Raw genomic sequence first — 17,037 nt, forward strand, 5'->3', positions numbered from 1 at the left:
TTTTGCATCGGATCTCAAGGGTCTTAGCTGCTTGCAGATTAAATTTGACTTCGGATGTCTATTCAAACCTTTCGATCAACTCATGGCACTGTTGCCATCAAAAAAAATAAATTTAATTAGTTAAATTTTTTTAATTATAAATTATGTTTGATTGGAGCAGAATATCAGAGAACTTGTCTTCTTTTTGTGATCAAGAAGAATCAAATTGATCCATATCATAATTGTCTCATATTCATCTCATTCTTCTGCACAAATCTACAATCTTTATAAATTTTTTTATAGTAAATAATTTTATATTAGTGATAATTTTTTTTATCATAAATACTAATTATTTTAATCATAAATAATAAAATATTTATTTTAATTTTAAATTTTTAAATATTAGCGATGAAAATATTTACGATGAAAATATTATGTCATAAATAATTGAGTATTTACGATGAAAAGCTATTTCTATTACAAATACTTAATTTTTTATGATGTAATCTTTTTATCATTAATATTTAAAAAAATAAAAATTTTTAAAAAATTTAAAAATTATAAATTTTTATGATAAAAATATTACATCATAAATAATGCTTATTTACAATGAAAATTAATTTTTTATCATAAATACTGAATTATTTATGACATAAAATTTACATCATTAATATTTAAAAAAATAAAAAATTTTAAAAATTTAAAAATTAAAGATTATTTATGATAAAAATATTACATCGTAAATAATTTTTATTTATGATGAAAAGATACTTTCCATCATAAATACTCAATTATTTATGACGTAACATTTTCATCACTAATATTTATAAAAAATTTAAAAAATTTAAAAATTATAGATTATTTATGATAAAATATTATATCATAAATAATATTTATTTATGATAAAAAATTATTTTTCATTACAAATATGTGTTATTTATGATATAATATTTTCATCACTAATAGTTGAAAAAAATAAAAAATTTAAAAATTTAAAAATTATAGATTATTTATGACAAAAATATTATGTCATAAATAATGCATATTTACAATAAAAATTATATTCTATCATAAATACTCAATTATTTATGATAAAATTTTTATCACTAATATATGAAAAAAATAAAAAATTTAAAAGTTTAAAAATTATATATTATTTATGATGAAAAATTACTTTTCATCATAAATAGTCAATTATTTATGATGGAACCATATTTTTCATCATAAATAGTCTATTATTTATGATGAAAAAATTTTCATCATCAATATTATGAAAAAATAAAAAAATTATATATTATTTTCGATGATGGACTAAATTATGTCTTTTACTTCTAAACCATTTTCAAAAAATTTGGCCAATAATCTCTTGTAGCAACAAAATCATATAATATCTTTAACAGAAAAACATAACTTCTTGAACATTGTCCTTAATCTACGACAGATGATGCACCATAATAGTCCGATCTCTGAAACCATCAATTGATGTCAATCCTCTATAAAAAAGATCAGACTCTATATAAAAATTAAGACCAATAAATTACCTAAAAATTGATCCAAACAAGATATCTGTCAAAACATAAGAACATGATCGAATATAAAAAATATAAAAATTATAGATTATTTATTTGGTTTGTTATAACCATTCTGCTATTTTTGTTTTTATTATTTAATGCTCTTTTTGTATTTATATAGGTCAAAAGGTATGCGAAAGGCCTTTGCTGGGTCCTTCAGTATTATTTTTCAAGAGTGCATTTGTGGTCTTAGTATGAGAAGATTGTTTGTCGCAGATACTTTTTAACTTGCTAAACTCTTATGATCGCTATCCAGTTTAAGATTTATTTTGAGATTAACATACTCTTGAGCAGGTATTATCCTTTCTACAATGCTTCTTTTGCATCAGATCTCAAGGATCTTTGCTGCTCGCAGATTAAATTTGAGTTCAGATATCCATTCAAACTTTTCGATCAACTCATGGTAGTATTGCCACAAAAAAAGTAAATCTAATTATTTAGATTTTTTAAATTATAAATTATATTTGATTGGAGCAGAATATCAGAGAACTTGCCTTATTTTTGTGATCAAGAAGAATCAAATTAATTGATTCATATCATGATTGTCTCATATTCATCTCATTCTTCTGTATAGATCTGTAATTTTCATAAATCTTGATTGGCATAAATATATCCCAAGGCTGCTAGAATTCATGAATTTTTTAGTGAATTTTTTTTTATTTTTTTTGATAGAATTATTGGTGATGAAATTTTAGTTTTTGTTGCTAATAACTTTATTGACGATGAATTTTTTTTATCGTAAATAATTTTTTTATTTTTTTTGAGAGAATTATTAGTGATAAAATTTATTTTTTATTACTAATAAAATAATTAATAATGAAAGATTTTATTTTCATCATAAATAATTTTTTTAGTAAGAAAATAGATGAAATTTTTTATTTTGATGGGAATTATTAGCGACGAAAATTATTTTTCCATCGCTAATAATGTAATTAACGATGAAAAATATTTTTTCATCGTAAATAATTTTTTTGATGAAAAAATTTTATTAGCAAATTTTTTTTAGAATTATTAGTGATGAAAATTTAATTTTCATCGCTAATAATGTTATTAGTGATGAAAATTTGCATCGCTAATAGTTCTGCTTTCAATTAGTCAAATCGACGTCACTTCATATGAAATCGCGTGAAGTCCTTTTCCCCCTCCTCCCCCTCCCCCTCTCTCCTTTCCTTGATCTCTCTCCCTCTCTCTGAGCTTACCTCTCTCCCTCTCTCCTCTGCCTCTTCCCACTGACGAGCCCCTCTCCACCACCGCCATCTGCCATCCGCATCGCCCGCAGTCCGTCGGAGGTAAGGTTTTCAACCGTCTTTTTCTTTGTATTGATCGGGCTATTGGGCGGCGGAGCCATCCGTGGGGGGGGGTGCTGTGGGCGACTGGCGCCACAGGGTTGGGGAGGGGTTGGCCGGTAGGGAGGCATGGTCGATCGGTGGGGAGGGGGCGGCCTGTAGCGACGGAGATGGAGCCGAGGAGGGTGTCGGCTGGCGGAGATGTTGTCGGTCGGCAGGGAGGTTTTTGGGGCTGGAGATGGGCGGGATGGGGCTGGGGAGGGGGCAGTTGGCGGCGACGGAGATAGGGCCGGGGAGGGTGTCGGCTGGTGGAGACAGGGCCGGGGAGGGGGCGACGATGGGGAGGGGCGACGGCGGGGAGGGAGGAAGGGAAGTGAGAAAGGAGGGGAGAAAAAGAAAAAGAGAAAAAAAAAGAGAAAAAAAATAAAAAAAATAAAAAATAAAATATTAATAAAATTATTAAATTATTTGATTAATAAAAATAAAATGTAGATCATGATTCGAATTGGATCGAGGTCGGGATCCAGATCGAGATCTCGATTTGGATTGAGATCAAGATCGGGATCTGATCAGGATCTGAGTTGCGATCTGGATCGTGAGGGGTTAGAGATGGCGCGGTGCCACAGGGGGTGGCTCGTGAGGGGTGTGTGACGGCACTGGTGCCACGAGAGTGGGGATTGCGGGACTTAAGTTTAGGTGGCACGGGGTTTGTGCCGGCGCCTTGGGAGTGGGGATCGCAGGGGCCGAGTCTGGGTGGCGTGGGGTATGTGACTACGCCGGCACCGTGGGAGGGGGGTCGAATCCGATTGGTGCGGGGTGTGTGACGGCACCGATGTCGTGGGAGTGAGGGCCGTGGGAGGCTTAGTTCGAAGCTCATTTAGGAGAAAAAATATTTAGAAAAAAAATATTTTTAGATAATAAATATTAAAAAAAATAAAAAAAATTATTATTTTTAGATAAAAATAATTATGAAAAAAATAAAAAACCATTGACTCCTCGAGATTAGGTTTTATTATTATTATTTTATATTAATATTATTTTACATACTCAATTGCTTATAGTTTATTTTATATTTGTTGCATAAATTTTTTAATGTTACTACTGAAATTTATAAATAATTTTTTGTTCCACTAGCACAATGCATATTTCTTTGTTCAATCTTCTCTTGTAATAATGGTATGCAATATAATTCTATTCTTTAGAATATAATTTATTTATTATTATTATTGTTCAATATTATATTTATTTATATGTCAAGAATTACAGATATGGCATCAGGAGACAGATGACGACGTTCGCGTTCACAGTCTATCCAGAGAGTGAGGTACCTTCCTCGATTTCCACTATCATACCAGCTCCATTGCTAGAGGATTTTGCACTGGCAGGTCCCAGTGAGGTGGGTCCGAGTGAGGCAGGTTCGAGTGAGACGGATCCGAGTGGTATTATTATACTTTTTATATAATAAAATTTAATTTTTTTATTGAGATAGCTATCATACTAATGATTTATTTATTGTTGTTTTAGATCAGTCTTCATCAGTAGTGAGGCAAGGGCGAGGTCTATCAAAGAACCTCGCTTTAGAGCATTGGAGACACGAGTACCTGAGACAGCGTCTCTGTATCGAGATACACCCAACTACACCAGTCCATTAGGAGATGGTGCGAGCCGTGGTAGATCGAGTTGGGCATCATATGCCGTAGCTATGCCTCGTGATATTTTTTGATTGGCATCATATTGTACCGGCTCAGAGAAAATTTTTTTACACCCACTTACAGATAAAATAAATTATATTATGAATATTTAATTAGTATAGTATTCTTTTAATATTTGTTATTGACAGAGTATTTTTGATATTATTGATTTTGAGGAGGATCGTGTGCGACAAGTCGTGGATGCTCATTTATCTTTATATTTTAAGGATTATTGCTATCGCATCCAATAGCATTGGTATCATAGGATGTAGGATCATTGGGAGGAGGCAGCGCAGTAGTGGCGCTATGACAGCATCACTATGGATGATTGGACTGTCATATGCCGGCATTACAAGGATCTGACATATCAGGTTACACATTCATTTTTTTTTAAGTTTAATAATTGAATCATTTATTCTTAAATTAAATTTATTATCTACTAATTTGACTAGTAACTGTACAGAGAAGATGTGTCCAGAATGCCACAAATCGGATGAGACAAACTGTACCATATTATGAGGGTTCGAGTCGTTTACTCGTCACATAGAGCAGATGGTAAGTAATTTTTAATTAGTATATAATTCTCTAGCTATTTAAAAATTTTTAGTTAAGTATTCTCAAATTATAGAGAGATACTGAGAGTGGCGAGCTTCTTGATAGGATCGATATTACCAGCAGACCCACCAGTAACGGTCAGAAGAGTGGACGACGGAGAGTCAGGAGCTCTTTGAAAATTTTTTTAATTATTTTTTCATTTATAGTTTGATTTTTATTATAAAATTAAAATAGCTATAACTTTAATTTTCATGACTATATGACAGATTTGAGATCCCAACCTATCTCTGAGAGCTCGATCGCACCCACAGATGATGAGATCTGTGATCAGATGCTTGGTATGAGATCCTATTATGTTAGGAGTCTAGGGTATGGGATTACTAATCACTACTCCCTCATCCTCATGCTTATCTAGGGCTGACATCTATACTGTCTGCGATGTTCGACTGATAGAGGTGCAGAGGCAGGCCACTGAGGATCGACAATGAGCTCATGAGTTGACTGTATGCATCGATGAGCATCAGCGACTTCAAATTCAGATGATGGAGCAGATGGTGTAGATGAAACGGACGATACAGCTAATGAGACAGCAGTAGGTCGGTCCAAGTTCTTTCGAGTGCTCTCCTTCTCCAACTCATTCTTCTTCTGCAGATGCCGATACTTGACGGCATCTTTATGTAGTTTTATTTTTATTTCAATTTTTTTATAATTTTAATTTAATATAATAAAATAATAAAATTTATTTATAAGTTTATTGTGTAAACTTTTTATTTTTATTTTTTATTTTTTATTTTTAATTTATAAAAAATATTATAAATATAAATTAAAAATATATATTCATAAATTATTTTTTTTAAAATATGTATAAATTATTAGCGATGAAATTATTTTTAATGAAATATTGATCGTCAAAAATATTTTACTATGATAAAAAATTGATCATAAATAAAATTTTTAATAAATTTAAAAATATTAAAATTTTATATAAAATTAATAGTGATGAAAATATTTTATCATAAATAATTGATATTTATTAGCAATAAAAATTTATGTCAGAAATTATAGTATTTACGATGTAATCTTTACGTCGTAATATTGTTTAAATTTAATTTTCAAAAAAAATTAATATTAAATTAATAATGATGAAAATTTTTTATCACTAATAATTATATTTACAATGAAAAATTTGCATCGCTAATATTTTTATAAATTAGCGATGAAAATTTTTGTTACAAAAAATAGTATTTACGATGAAAATTTTTTATTGCTAAAATATTTAAAAATTTAATTTTCATAAAAAATTTTAATTAAATTAATAGCAATGAAAATATTTTTGTCACTAGTAATCTATTATTTATAAGCGACGTTAAATTTTATCGTAAATACTTTTTTTTATGACTAAAATTTTTTATCATAAATAATTTTGAAAAAAATAAATTTTATTAACGATAAAAATTTTTGATCGCAAATAATCGATTATTCACGATAATCTTTTTTCATCATAAAATATTATCAATAATATGATTATTTGCGATGAAATATTAGCAATAAAAATTTTATCGCTAATAACTATTAGCGATAAAAATAGATTATTAACGATGAAAATTTTTTATCACTAATAATCTGTTTTGTTATAGTGAACGATGCCATAACACTTGCTAAGGAGTCCAGATCTCACCAGAAGTTCAAGCACATAGAGTGGTGGTTTCACATCATACGTAAATACCTCGAGAAGAAGTTCGTTGAGGTACAGAGAGTCGACTCTGCACTGAACGTGGTAGATCCACTAATCAAACCTTCAACCAGTAGAAGATCGAAGCTCACCTTCAGAAGATGGGTCTTAGACATATGACCAATTTGCTTTAGGTCAAGTGAGAGTTTGTTGGATTTGTATCCTAAAAGTCAATTGTTGGCTGACACATTTTGTAATTTCAGGACTTAAACTTGTACTTGTAATTTTTTATTATCAATAATTTTTTTTTATTCCAATCATATTTATGTGTCCATGATTTATCCTAAAAATTATTAACAAAAATAATTTTTGTATATTCTTAAAGTATTAAAAATTTGAGACATGCATTAATTAGTGGTTAATTTCTAAATGCTTCCGATCAAAGGATCATCACGAAAGATAGTATCAATTTATTCGAGATCGATGCATAGTTCACCTCTTTTGTAGCAGATGAGACTTGAGTTTGCAGTGTAGGGATGCTAGGGTGAGGGTGCGAGTGGTTGTTAGAGAACAACTTACACTGAGCATGACCAACACGAGAACCATATGGATGTCTACTCACTCGTCAGTGATCTTCTCGATGCTGCAGTGATGTGAGTGGTCCTTTGACTTGCGATGTCATTGGCTATTTACAGTGAGGCTACTAAGTTTGACTACATATTTCTTTGGTTTCTAGCCATTCAGGTTCTTGCTGTGTATGTTGGCTTCAGTAGGTTCAGGTTCGTTATTTAGAGTAGGATGCACTTAGAAGGAATCTATTGATCTTGATAAAAAAGGAGAAGTCTTATGCGATCTGCGAGACTAAGTTCATAAAGTCTTTGGCCAAAGCAAATATGAATACTGGAAAAGAGTTTTCATAGAATTTACAAGTGAACTCGAGTCGAGCCAATCTTGTATATGACTGACAATGAAGTCTGATGAGTTCTTCATGACCTCCGTCAAGTCAGAACTCATGATAGAAGGATGAATCATATGATAACTGCACCTAGAGGTTTATACATTTATTTTACTAGGTTATCACTATATACTGCTAGGTGTCACTGGTAGATTGTGAGACCATCAGGCATCATCTTGATGATCGATGATCCTCGAAAGGTAGAATTAGAAATATTTCAATCCATCAAAAAGAGTTTCGATGATATTGTGATGGAGATCACAATATATCTCACTACCAGATAGAAGAGAACTTATGGGGTTACATATTAAATGATATAATATTGAATTTGTCAATTGGACTTATGAAGTTCTAATTGGATTAGAATTTATTGAAATCATATTAGGTTTAAAAGAACCATGCTAGCACATGATTAAATCTAGTTCTTCTCGAAATTTTGATTGGATCAAGTCCATAGCTTTGAACCTAACCTAATTCTATTTGGATTTAATTGAGCTCTTAATTGTGAGCCCAAAGGATTTGATTAAGTCAATTAGTTAGCTAAATTATCTCCTCATTATCTCTATATTATTTCTTAATTATCTCTAGGCGGTATATGGAATAGATGGAAAGAATGGGTGGCGCCTACCTCCCTTTTTGGCAGGACCATGGGTGCCAACCCTTGGATAATGTGAGAGGGGCCCCCCCCTCTTATGGATTGATGTGGAGGAGAGAGAGAGGGGCCATGCCCCCTCTCTTGATCTAAGAAACCCACTTGGCGCCCACATACTTGCCTTAAAATGCATAGGGTGCCCACTCAGATTGTCTTATCTGATTGGGGCACCCCATATACTTATCAAATGAGGCTGATTATCTACCAATTAAGTCTGATTTTATTAGAAAAAAATTAGATTAAAAAGATAGAAATTTTTATGAGATAAGAATGTGCCTTTTTAAGTTAATTGATTTTTCTTTTGAGAAGATCTCTTAAGGTTGAAAAAGATAGAATTTTGTGAGACAAGAACTCTCTCTCTCCCTCTCCACGCCACTCTCTCTCCTTCTTCCCTTTCCACACCCAAGGGTTGGACGTCCCCCTATTCTACACACCAAAGGTGGAGGTGATCTTCTTCAAGAGTGAAGAAGAAGGCTGCAGATCAAAAAGTTGATTCTGCAGTTTAGATCAAAATATTGATCAAGTTATAAAGGTTAAGATCCTGCTTGGAGAAGAAAGATCTACTACAAAAAGATCAGTTCGAAATTGATCCCAGTGGATATCCGTAGAGGTCGGATACGTGCACGGCTCGAGAACCTATGAATCCATGATTATCGATTGCGATGAATTTCTACTCACACTAAGGTATTGAGATTTGATCTCATACTTATTTTTATTTTCAGATTATATGTATGTCTTTTCTTCTGGACTTAAGTAGGATTAGATATGATCTTATGCATGTGGGGTCAAAAGGTTTAACTCAATTATTTTTTCACTACAATTGTAAAGATTTTTGAAATCTACACATGCTGCCTATCTGACTTTCTAACAAAGCAAAGTCTCAAACATAGAGCACATGGATTGAAGTAGCTGCAAGTTGTGATTCTCAAAGGGTCATATGCAATCTACAACATCAGTCTCTCACTTATAGAAGATCAAGTCTGCTATGCAAGTATTATCATGGGAAGGTATAAATATTTTAAACTCTATGTACATGCTTTTTATGTGGAAATATCATCAACAAAATCCTAATATTTAGCTGCGACTCTTTGATGTTTATCTACACATCCATCATTGGCTAGTCCAGTTTAAGTATCTTTAATTCTACTTGTTAGATGGTCAAATCTATATTTTAACTCAAAACCCTACTTGTTCAAGAATTCTAGGTCTAGATCAACCGGGACTAGGCAGGGATAGAGAATGGATTTTACAAATTCATTTGAGTTGGATTAGGACTAGACTTAGGTCTTAAGCATGTACTATTATTTCAAAAGCCTAATTTCCTTCCTACTCTAAGACCTATTCACTTATGACTTAATCTTAAAGTATAATTAATAATAAGAAATGCAGGGATATTAAAGGTAAAACAATCCTCTATATACCATGTAAATAATTGTGTGAAGGTTTGAGCTGGGTTGTGATTGTAGAATCAAACCCATACTCCAAAGTAGTAAGTCATCAAGCCAGACAAAGTCTGGGATGTGCATACTTTGATAAACATGCTCAGGAATTTATCTTTGGGAACATACATTGGATCCATGCATAAGTTATAGCCTTATAGGGTCGGGCTAGGCTCGGATATGGGGTGACGTCCTAGTGAAAGGGGTCAGAATTAAAAAACTGAGGAGCTAGGTGTATTTAACCTTTAGCCAGGGTTTAATTTGGAAAAAAAAAAAGGGGAAACAAAGGCATATTATAAGAGTGAGAAACCCCATCCGGCCTCCTCCCCAAAACCCTAGATCCCTCGTGCTCGCGGCGGCCCCCGGGACGAACTTTCCCATCGCTCGCAGCCATGGTGAGCTTCCAAGCCCTTCCATTCCGGCCTCGGCTTTCGACCTCAGGAGCTCGGACTCCGGTTCTCGGTCACTAATTCTTTGTGGAATGAACGCAGGCGGACGTGGAGGTGGATGTTGCGGCCGGACAGCCGAAGAAGAGGACGTTCAGGAAGTTCAGCTACCGTGGGGTCGATCTTGATGCCCTCCTTGACATGTCCACCGACGAGCTCGTCAAGCTCTTCCCTGCTCGGCTCGCCGGAGGCAAGCCTTCTACTTCTCTTCCCCATCTCCGATCCGATCACAGATCTAACGCGTTCATTCGTTCTTCTCTTCCTCCCCCTCTCTCTCCTCTCCTCTCTCACTTAACTAATGTTAGTGAAATGATGTATCTTTTGGCAGGTTTCAGCGCGGCCTGAAGAGGAAGCCGATGGCTCTGATCAAGAAGCTCCGGAAGGCGGTATGACTTGACCCACTTCTGTATGCTTGTTACATTTTATATTAATTTATAAGTAAATTCAGGGTTACATACGACTATGGTGTCAACTTATTTCTTGTTGTAATACCTCTTAGCTTTAATTTATGCTGTTGTCAATGCAAAGGGAACAATGATTTGTTTCATTAAAATGTGCACAAGGCTGGAATTACGTTAGTCAAATGAGAATATTAAACTAGGATGCTAACAAAGTTTATAAGTTATTTATGTTGTGAAGTTGACTGTTGATTCTGGATCCACTATGGCAAGATTCATTTCTTCTGAATATTGGTTTCTTATAGCGGGCATTGTTCCATATGTCTATCAGCTTTGTTGATTTTATATACATTATGGTACTTTTTTTTACTGAAAAAAGAATAATCATTATCCTGTAAGTTCACGATCAAGTTCATAGTTTTTGCACATTGGTGGACGGGAAATTTATGGGGTTCTGATTGACCTTTTATAAATGTACCTGCGACTCATATATAGATCATATGTTGCTTGTATAATGAAGTTTGCTGTTTCAATTCTTAGAATGAGCTGGCCATTGTTGATGAATCCATAAAGCTACTGTACTTATAGCCTACTCAAATTTTATCACCTTGTATTGGATAATGAGCAGGCTGGAATTTATATTGCCATGCCTTATCTGCTGAGAAGGGCAAGAAGTTGGGCTATCGATGCTACAATCACATGTTGTCAATAGAGAATCAAAAACCACAAGATTTCAAATATTGCGAGAATGGGGCGGTACAAAAGGTACCATATTGTTTCGGCAGGTTTTTGGCAATAATATATGTGTTTTGGTATGGTATATAGTCTTGTACCATGTGTCAGTGCCGTGCTATTCCAACAAAAAACGATAGGAAGCCTGGTATTGGTATTTGAAACCTTTGACCATAGCCTATAAAAAAGGTACTACTAGAATTGAAACAAAGAGGGTATATATTTTCTTTTTGAGAATTGCAATAGGAGAAAACCTGGTTGAAATTGAGGTGTAAGTCTAGGTCCTTGGTACCTAGTGACTTTATCAGTTGAACTAGTTTGCAGTTGACACCCTTAGAAGAGTATATAGATGGTCCTTCTAAAACAATTGATAAGAGGCAAGCCAGGTACAAACAATCTAGTGATGGTTGCAGGAAGGTGGGTTTTTAACCCGATCATGTATGTCATATATAGTAAGGTCATGGTAGTTATTGGTCATCTGTTCGTGAATTTGTTCGAAAGGCTTTCTCTTTTCTATCTCAAACATTCCATGGGTGCCCCTCCTCGTTTGCAAAGAAAATCATGATTTTCTAAAGTTTTTGAACCGTTTGTTGATATGCATGAATCCCATTCTTGGTCAACCCACTATTGCCTGGCTAAGTGCTCATTCAGTATACATGACGAGCTTCTTGGCTTGGAACAAACATCCTTTGTCCTTTGAGCTCGCTCCTTCCTTTCCATAGTGAGGGACTGAGTCTTTATGCCTTACTTTGTTAAGTTAGCAAGAATATGCTAGTTCTCTTCGATCAATGATGATGATCCATTATGGGTTGTCTTATGGCTAAATGATCAGATCAGTTGTTGGGCGAAGTACAACAATGAATTCATTGGTGCTATGAAAAAAGGATCCAATATACTGTTGATTGTTGTATAAATGCTGTCCATATATTAAGTACTGAAGATTGTTCCTTGATCAGAACTTAGACTTTTGAACCTCTCAATTGGGGAACATGGTTTCAGGATGATCTTGTGAGTTTTCAACATTCTCAAACTTTTATATTAGTTAGAGGACTCTGTCTTAAGGATCTTTAGTAATTGTTCCTTTCCCCTGACTAGCTTGTCGATAAGAGATCTGTGGAATTGAGGTTTCTGCTACCTCATCTAGATTATAGATGACATGGATATAAAATGATTCATGGCTGCTGTTCCTCTTACAAGAAGGTCAACTGTTACATGTCATTGCTTTTTCAACACATGACTTTGATACAACAAATCATTAAATCAGGTTTGATGATTTAATATGCAAGTAGGTATGATTTTACACCAGTTCTACAGAAAAAAAAAAAAATGAAAGGTGACGATTGGGAGGAGGTATCTGCATCTTGGCCTACCATCTATTGAGAAAACCAGGATATTTAGTCAAAACTTCAGATGGGAAGTGTAATTAATGACAGGCAATTTATTTTTATCATGGTGGTTCAAACCTGTCAATTTGTCATACTTACTGTTTAATGGATTTCTTGTTTATCTGCATCTATCAAAAAAGTCATGATTTATGGTTCTTAGCTCATTAGTTAAACAAACATTTTGGAGTAATGGATGATCTATCTTATGTAAAGGACAAAGCTCTTGAGTTTGATGTAATTTATTTGACTTCATACAACTTCCCAAAAAAAATAGTGAAAAAAGCTGTTTGAAAATTTTAAATTGATAAAGCTCAAAGCCATCATCTTAAATCTTTTACTTGACATATTACTCCAAGCTTGTGTTCAAGCTTGATGCACAATATATATGCTTATATGTGTATTAATATGTATGTGTTTGTGTATATATTTATGTATAACCATGAGAAACATTTTTTAAAGCAAAAATGAGTCAAAAAGATGCCTCTTAAATTCTAATAATGCCACTAGCCTTTTTCTTTATGTACCTTAAGGGCTATTCTTTTGTAGGTAAAAAATTTACTTGGGATCTATATTTTCTTTGGTAAATATTTTTCGGGTAACATTTAGATGGGAAAATAATTTATCCATGTTCTTTTGCACATAGGAAAGTGACTTTGAAATCTATCATCCATGTTCTTTTGCATTACGACTTTCTTAGGTAAGTGCTAAAATTTATTCATATTTTTATAATATCTTTATTATTTTTAAGTTTAGAAAAAATGGATGATTGAGTTATTGGGCATGAATAATGAAAGCATTGAATTTGAGGATGGGGCATTTTAGGAATAAAATTAAATATTATTTTATGGTTGATAGGAAAATGATTTAGCCACCTATTATGAGGGTAAGATTTTTTTCATTTCATGGATAAATGCTACTCATGGAAATTAACTTATCTATCTTGAAAAATATGAGAATATGGGTAAGTTGGTTAATGAAAAAGTTGATCAATTTTTTTATGATATTTACCCATAAAAGAATGAGCCCTAAAGTAATGGGACAATGGTAAGATTGTGTTGAATTTGTAAATCACTGAGGATGTCAGATTGGAGTAGATTACGAATATAATTGCTAAAACATGAGACATTTATGGATTAGATAACCAAAAAACAAGAAATAATGATAACATATTTAAATAAAAAGTTTAGTTTGTTAAGTAGTCTAAGAAATCCTAGATTATGAACTTACCTAGGTTCAACCATTTCAATTGTATTAATAGAATTACATTCTTATATAAATTAAAATTTAGTGATTAGGGAATGGAAGGTGAACATCAACGATTTGAAACACTTCAAAGATATATCATAGTTTGTAAAATTAATACTAAAGTCATAAATAAAACACAATACAACTAATAATATACATCACTATCTTTTGGCTCACATGTTGCTCTTGTAAATAGAAACAGTTGCTAAAAATTAATAATAATATTTTGTGGTGTAGATTGCTGACTGTGTCATTTGTACGAAGGATTTTTAGATATGTTGCTCTTGTAAGTAGACACTGTTGGTGAAGGTCTAGAAAGAAATACATGTCTGGAACCAGGAATCCTTCAGATACATACACATCAACTACCAACTGGACATGTATAATACGCTTTAGATAGTAGACTAATAAATAAAAAACACCAAGAATATGAAAAATTAAATTGTAAGAAAAATCTTCTAAAATATTGTATTTGAAGATTAAAAATAATATTATTTAAATGGATTTTACATTTATTTTTTTGGAGATAAGCTATTTGAATATGGAAGATCTCCTAGAATCCTAAATAGACTTGGATTTTGCCATATCACCTTTTTGATTGAGATTGTCTTAACCAAATCTTAAATTTGTCTGAAGAAGAGAAGGAGAACAATAAACGCCCTTGAACATATAGGAAATATATTTTTCGCCATGTTTTAATAAAAATAATTTACTAATATGTTACCAATTTCCCATAAAAGTTAGATCATACTGCTCAAATATATTGGGATATTCAGAGTTTTAGGGCATTTGGGGGAGCAATCTGACAGCTTGAATTGAGAGGGAATATTTCCAAATTTCAACACTACCTATGCATCCTAACAACTATCTATCACCTGGCTGTTTAGGCAGTTGCCTGAAAGAATGCCTGATATCCTACATGTAGCATGTCATGTTAAAGAAGCATCATGTTCGCTTCACCATTCGAGAAGATGGTCTATGCTACCACACATGCACATTTTCCTTCTGTTTAGCCACATAATGGTTCTCTAGTGGCTGGATAGCCCTTTTGTGCAGGATAGTGGATGTAGCTTGCCTTATCCCCCTTCTCCATTGTGTTTGCTTCCGCCTTATTCCCCTTCAACACCCCCCCCCCCCCCAGCATCTTCCTCTCCCGCTTCTACTGCGGTGCCTTCTGTTCTCTTCTGCCTTTATGCATCATAGGTGCTTATGTCTACCTAGGGACTCTGTGGTTCTCTGCAGTACCTTTGCTGCCTGCATACCATGCCTATTATTAGACTTTTGTCTAGTTGTTTTAGAATTTTTTTTGTTCCACCATATAAGTCTATCGATTTATTATTTTTTAACAGAAAGAGGCTTGCAAGCTATGAACCAGACAAAGGGAGGCATCTGCCATTTGATATCCTTAAAAATTCCCAACTCTGATATCATCTATCTGCTATTGTAATCTGACCAAAATGTTTATCATTACATGTCTATAGAATGAATACATCAGATTTGAAACGTGAAAGAACTCCTTTCCTTTAGCTTATGGATGAAGAAACATAAATATCATCCTCATAGTTCAAGTTTAAATGGCGTCATGGAAATATGTTCATTCTTCAAGTTGCTTTCTATTTGCTGCAATTTGCTTCATATACTCTTGGCCATATTTCTAAAAAGAACAGTTGATATTGCTGATGTTATCATGTGATTCTTCTGTAACATGGAAAAAATATAAACCAGGAAATGAACATAAAACTTGTCAGAGGTCTCTTATTTCCATGTGCTAAATTGTGTGTGAAATTGACTGATAATTTGTTTATCTGATATTCCAAAATATACCCCCATGAAACTTGTAAGACTTAATAAACAACCTCATCAATTAATTTTTTCTATAACCTACCCCACACCCTCTAAAATCAATAAATTAATAAATAATTCCTACATCTGGTTGAGGTTTCTGTAACATGTTTTTCAATCTTTTCTGTGCTGCAGACGAGACACTGTTGATCATCCCTTGGAATTTATTAATGAAAATGGATTATAGGCTTTGATAGTAAAACCATTACTAGATTATTCGAGATCTTCATCTTTCTTCTTGGGTTTGTAACAGAAAAAGGATGCTCCTCCTGGTGAGAAGCCAGAGCCAGTCAGAACTCATCTTCGCAACATGATCATAGTGCCTGAGATGATAGGGAGCATTGTTGGGGTCTACAATGGCAAGACCTTCAACCAGGTTGAGATTAAACCTGAGATGATTGGCCACTACCTTGCTGAGTTCTCCATTTCCTACAAGCCTGTCAAGCATGGGAGACCCGGGATTGGTGCCACCCACTCTTCAAGATTCATTCCTCTCAAGTGAAGAGCCTCCTTGCTAGTTCTTAGGGCTTATCTCCTTCCAACCATCTTTTCTATCAACTGCATCTTGAAGTATCTTTTCCTTTGATTCGCTGGAAAAACTTTTCATGAAAGTTCTGTTTTGGATGCTTCTAGCGTACTGGTGGTCTGCATTTTAGAAACATCAAAATTGATACTCTATATTTTCTGACTTTGCGATTGTTTTATTTCTTTAAAGATCTATTTGTCTGCTCTTTCTGTACCTTTTCCAATATGGTTGCTGACATTGCCTTCAGAATTTGATGCAGTTCAGATTAAGAAAATGGGTGCCTGTATTGTAGCCTGTTTAACATACGGAATACATGTAAAATAAATTGTTTCTTAATCTTAACATGTCATTGGGTTTAGGCCGTTTTTAGGCATGATTTGGCGTCCAGGCTGACATATTAAAACATACTTTTTTAAGTCAAAATTCCAATCTGGACTGATGCTGCAATATGTTAGCCTGGATGTAGCACTTGAGATATCGCGTATTTGTGAAGACAGATATCGCAGTTGGTAGGAATCCAGTGGTTGGAAAACTAAATTGCTTATGGTAGTCAGTGAAATTGATTTTGGTCAGGACTGTTTGTTCTTAACCTCCACTTGAAATTGTTAGGCATGCGTTCCAAATTATTACCAAAACTTGGTTAGGCGACAAATTCACAGAATT

At 33.5% G+C, this 17,037-nt stretch overlaps 1 protein-coding gene across 1 annotated transcript; it reads left to right on the forward strand.

Moving 5' to 3' along the window:
• The first annotated feature begins 10,063 nt into the window (after nt 1–10,063).
• Nucleotides 10,064–16,536, forward strand: LOC105033079 (small ribosomal subunit protein uS19). The gene is made up of 4 exons (XM_010907733.4): nt 10,064–10,195; nt 10,292–10,436; nt 10,575–10,632; nt 16,102–16,536. Exons 3-4 carry the CDS (start codon nt 10,603–10,605, stop codon nt 16,348–16,350), a joined length of 279 nt encoding a protein of 92 aa, XP_010906035.2. The 5' UTR covers nt 10,064–10,195; nt 10,292–10,436; nt 10,575–10,602; the 3' UTR covers nt 16,351–16,536.
• The last annotated feature ends 501 nt before the right edge of the window (nt 16,537–17,037 follow it).

Source organism: Elaeis guineensis, chromosome 3 (assembly GCF_000442705.2).
Source record: "Elaeis guineensis isolate ETL-2024a chromosome 3, EG11, whole genome shotgun sequence".
Lineage (NCBI taxonomy): Eukaryota > Viridiplantae > Streptophyta > Magnoliopsida > Arecales > Arecaceae > Elaeis > Elaeis guineensis.

What these genes read in the sequence shown, in the direction of transcription:
- LOC105033079 (XM_010907733.4), top strand. Translation starts at nt 10,603, where the DNA reads ATGGCTCTGATCAAGAAGCTCCGGAAGGCG. An exon ending in TCAAGAAGCTCCGGAAGGCG is followed by an intron (nt 10,633 to 16,101) that starts GTATGACTTGAC and finishes GGTTTGTAACAG; the next exon opens with AAAAAGGATGCTCCTCCTGG.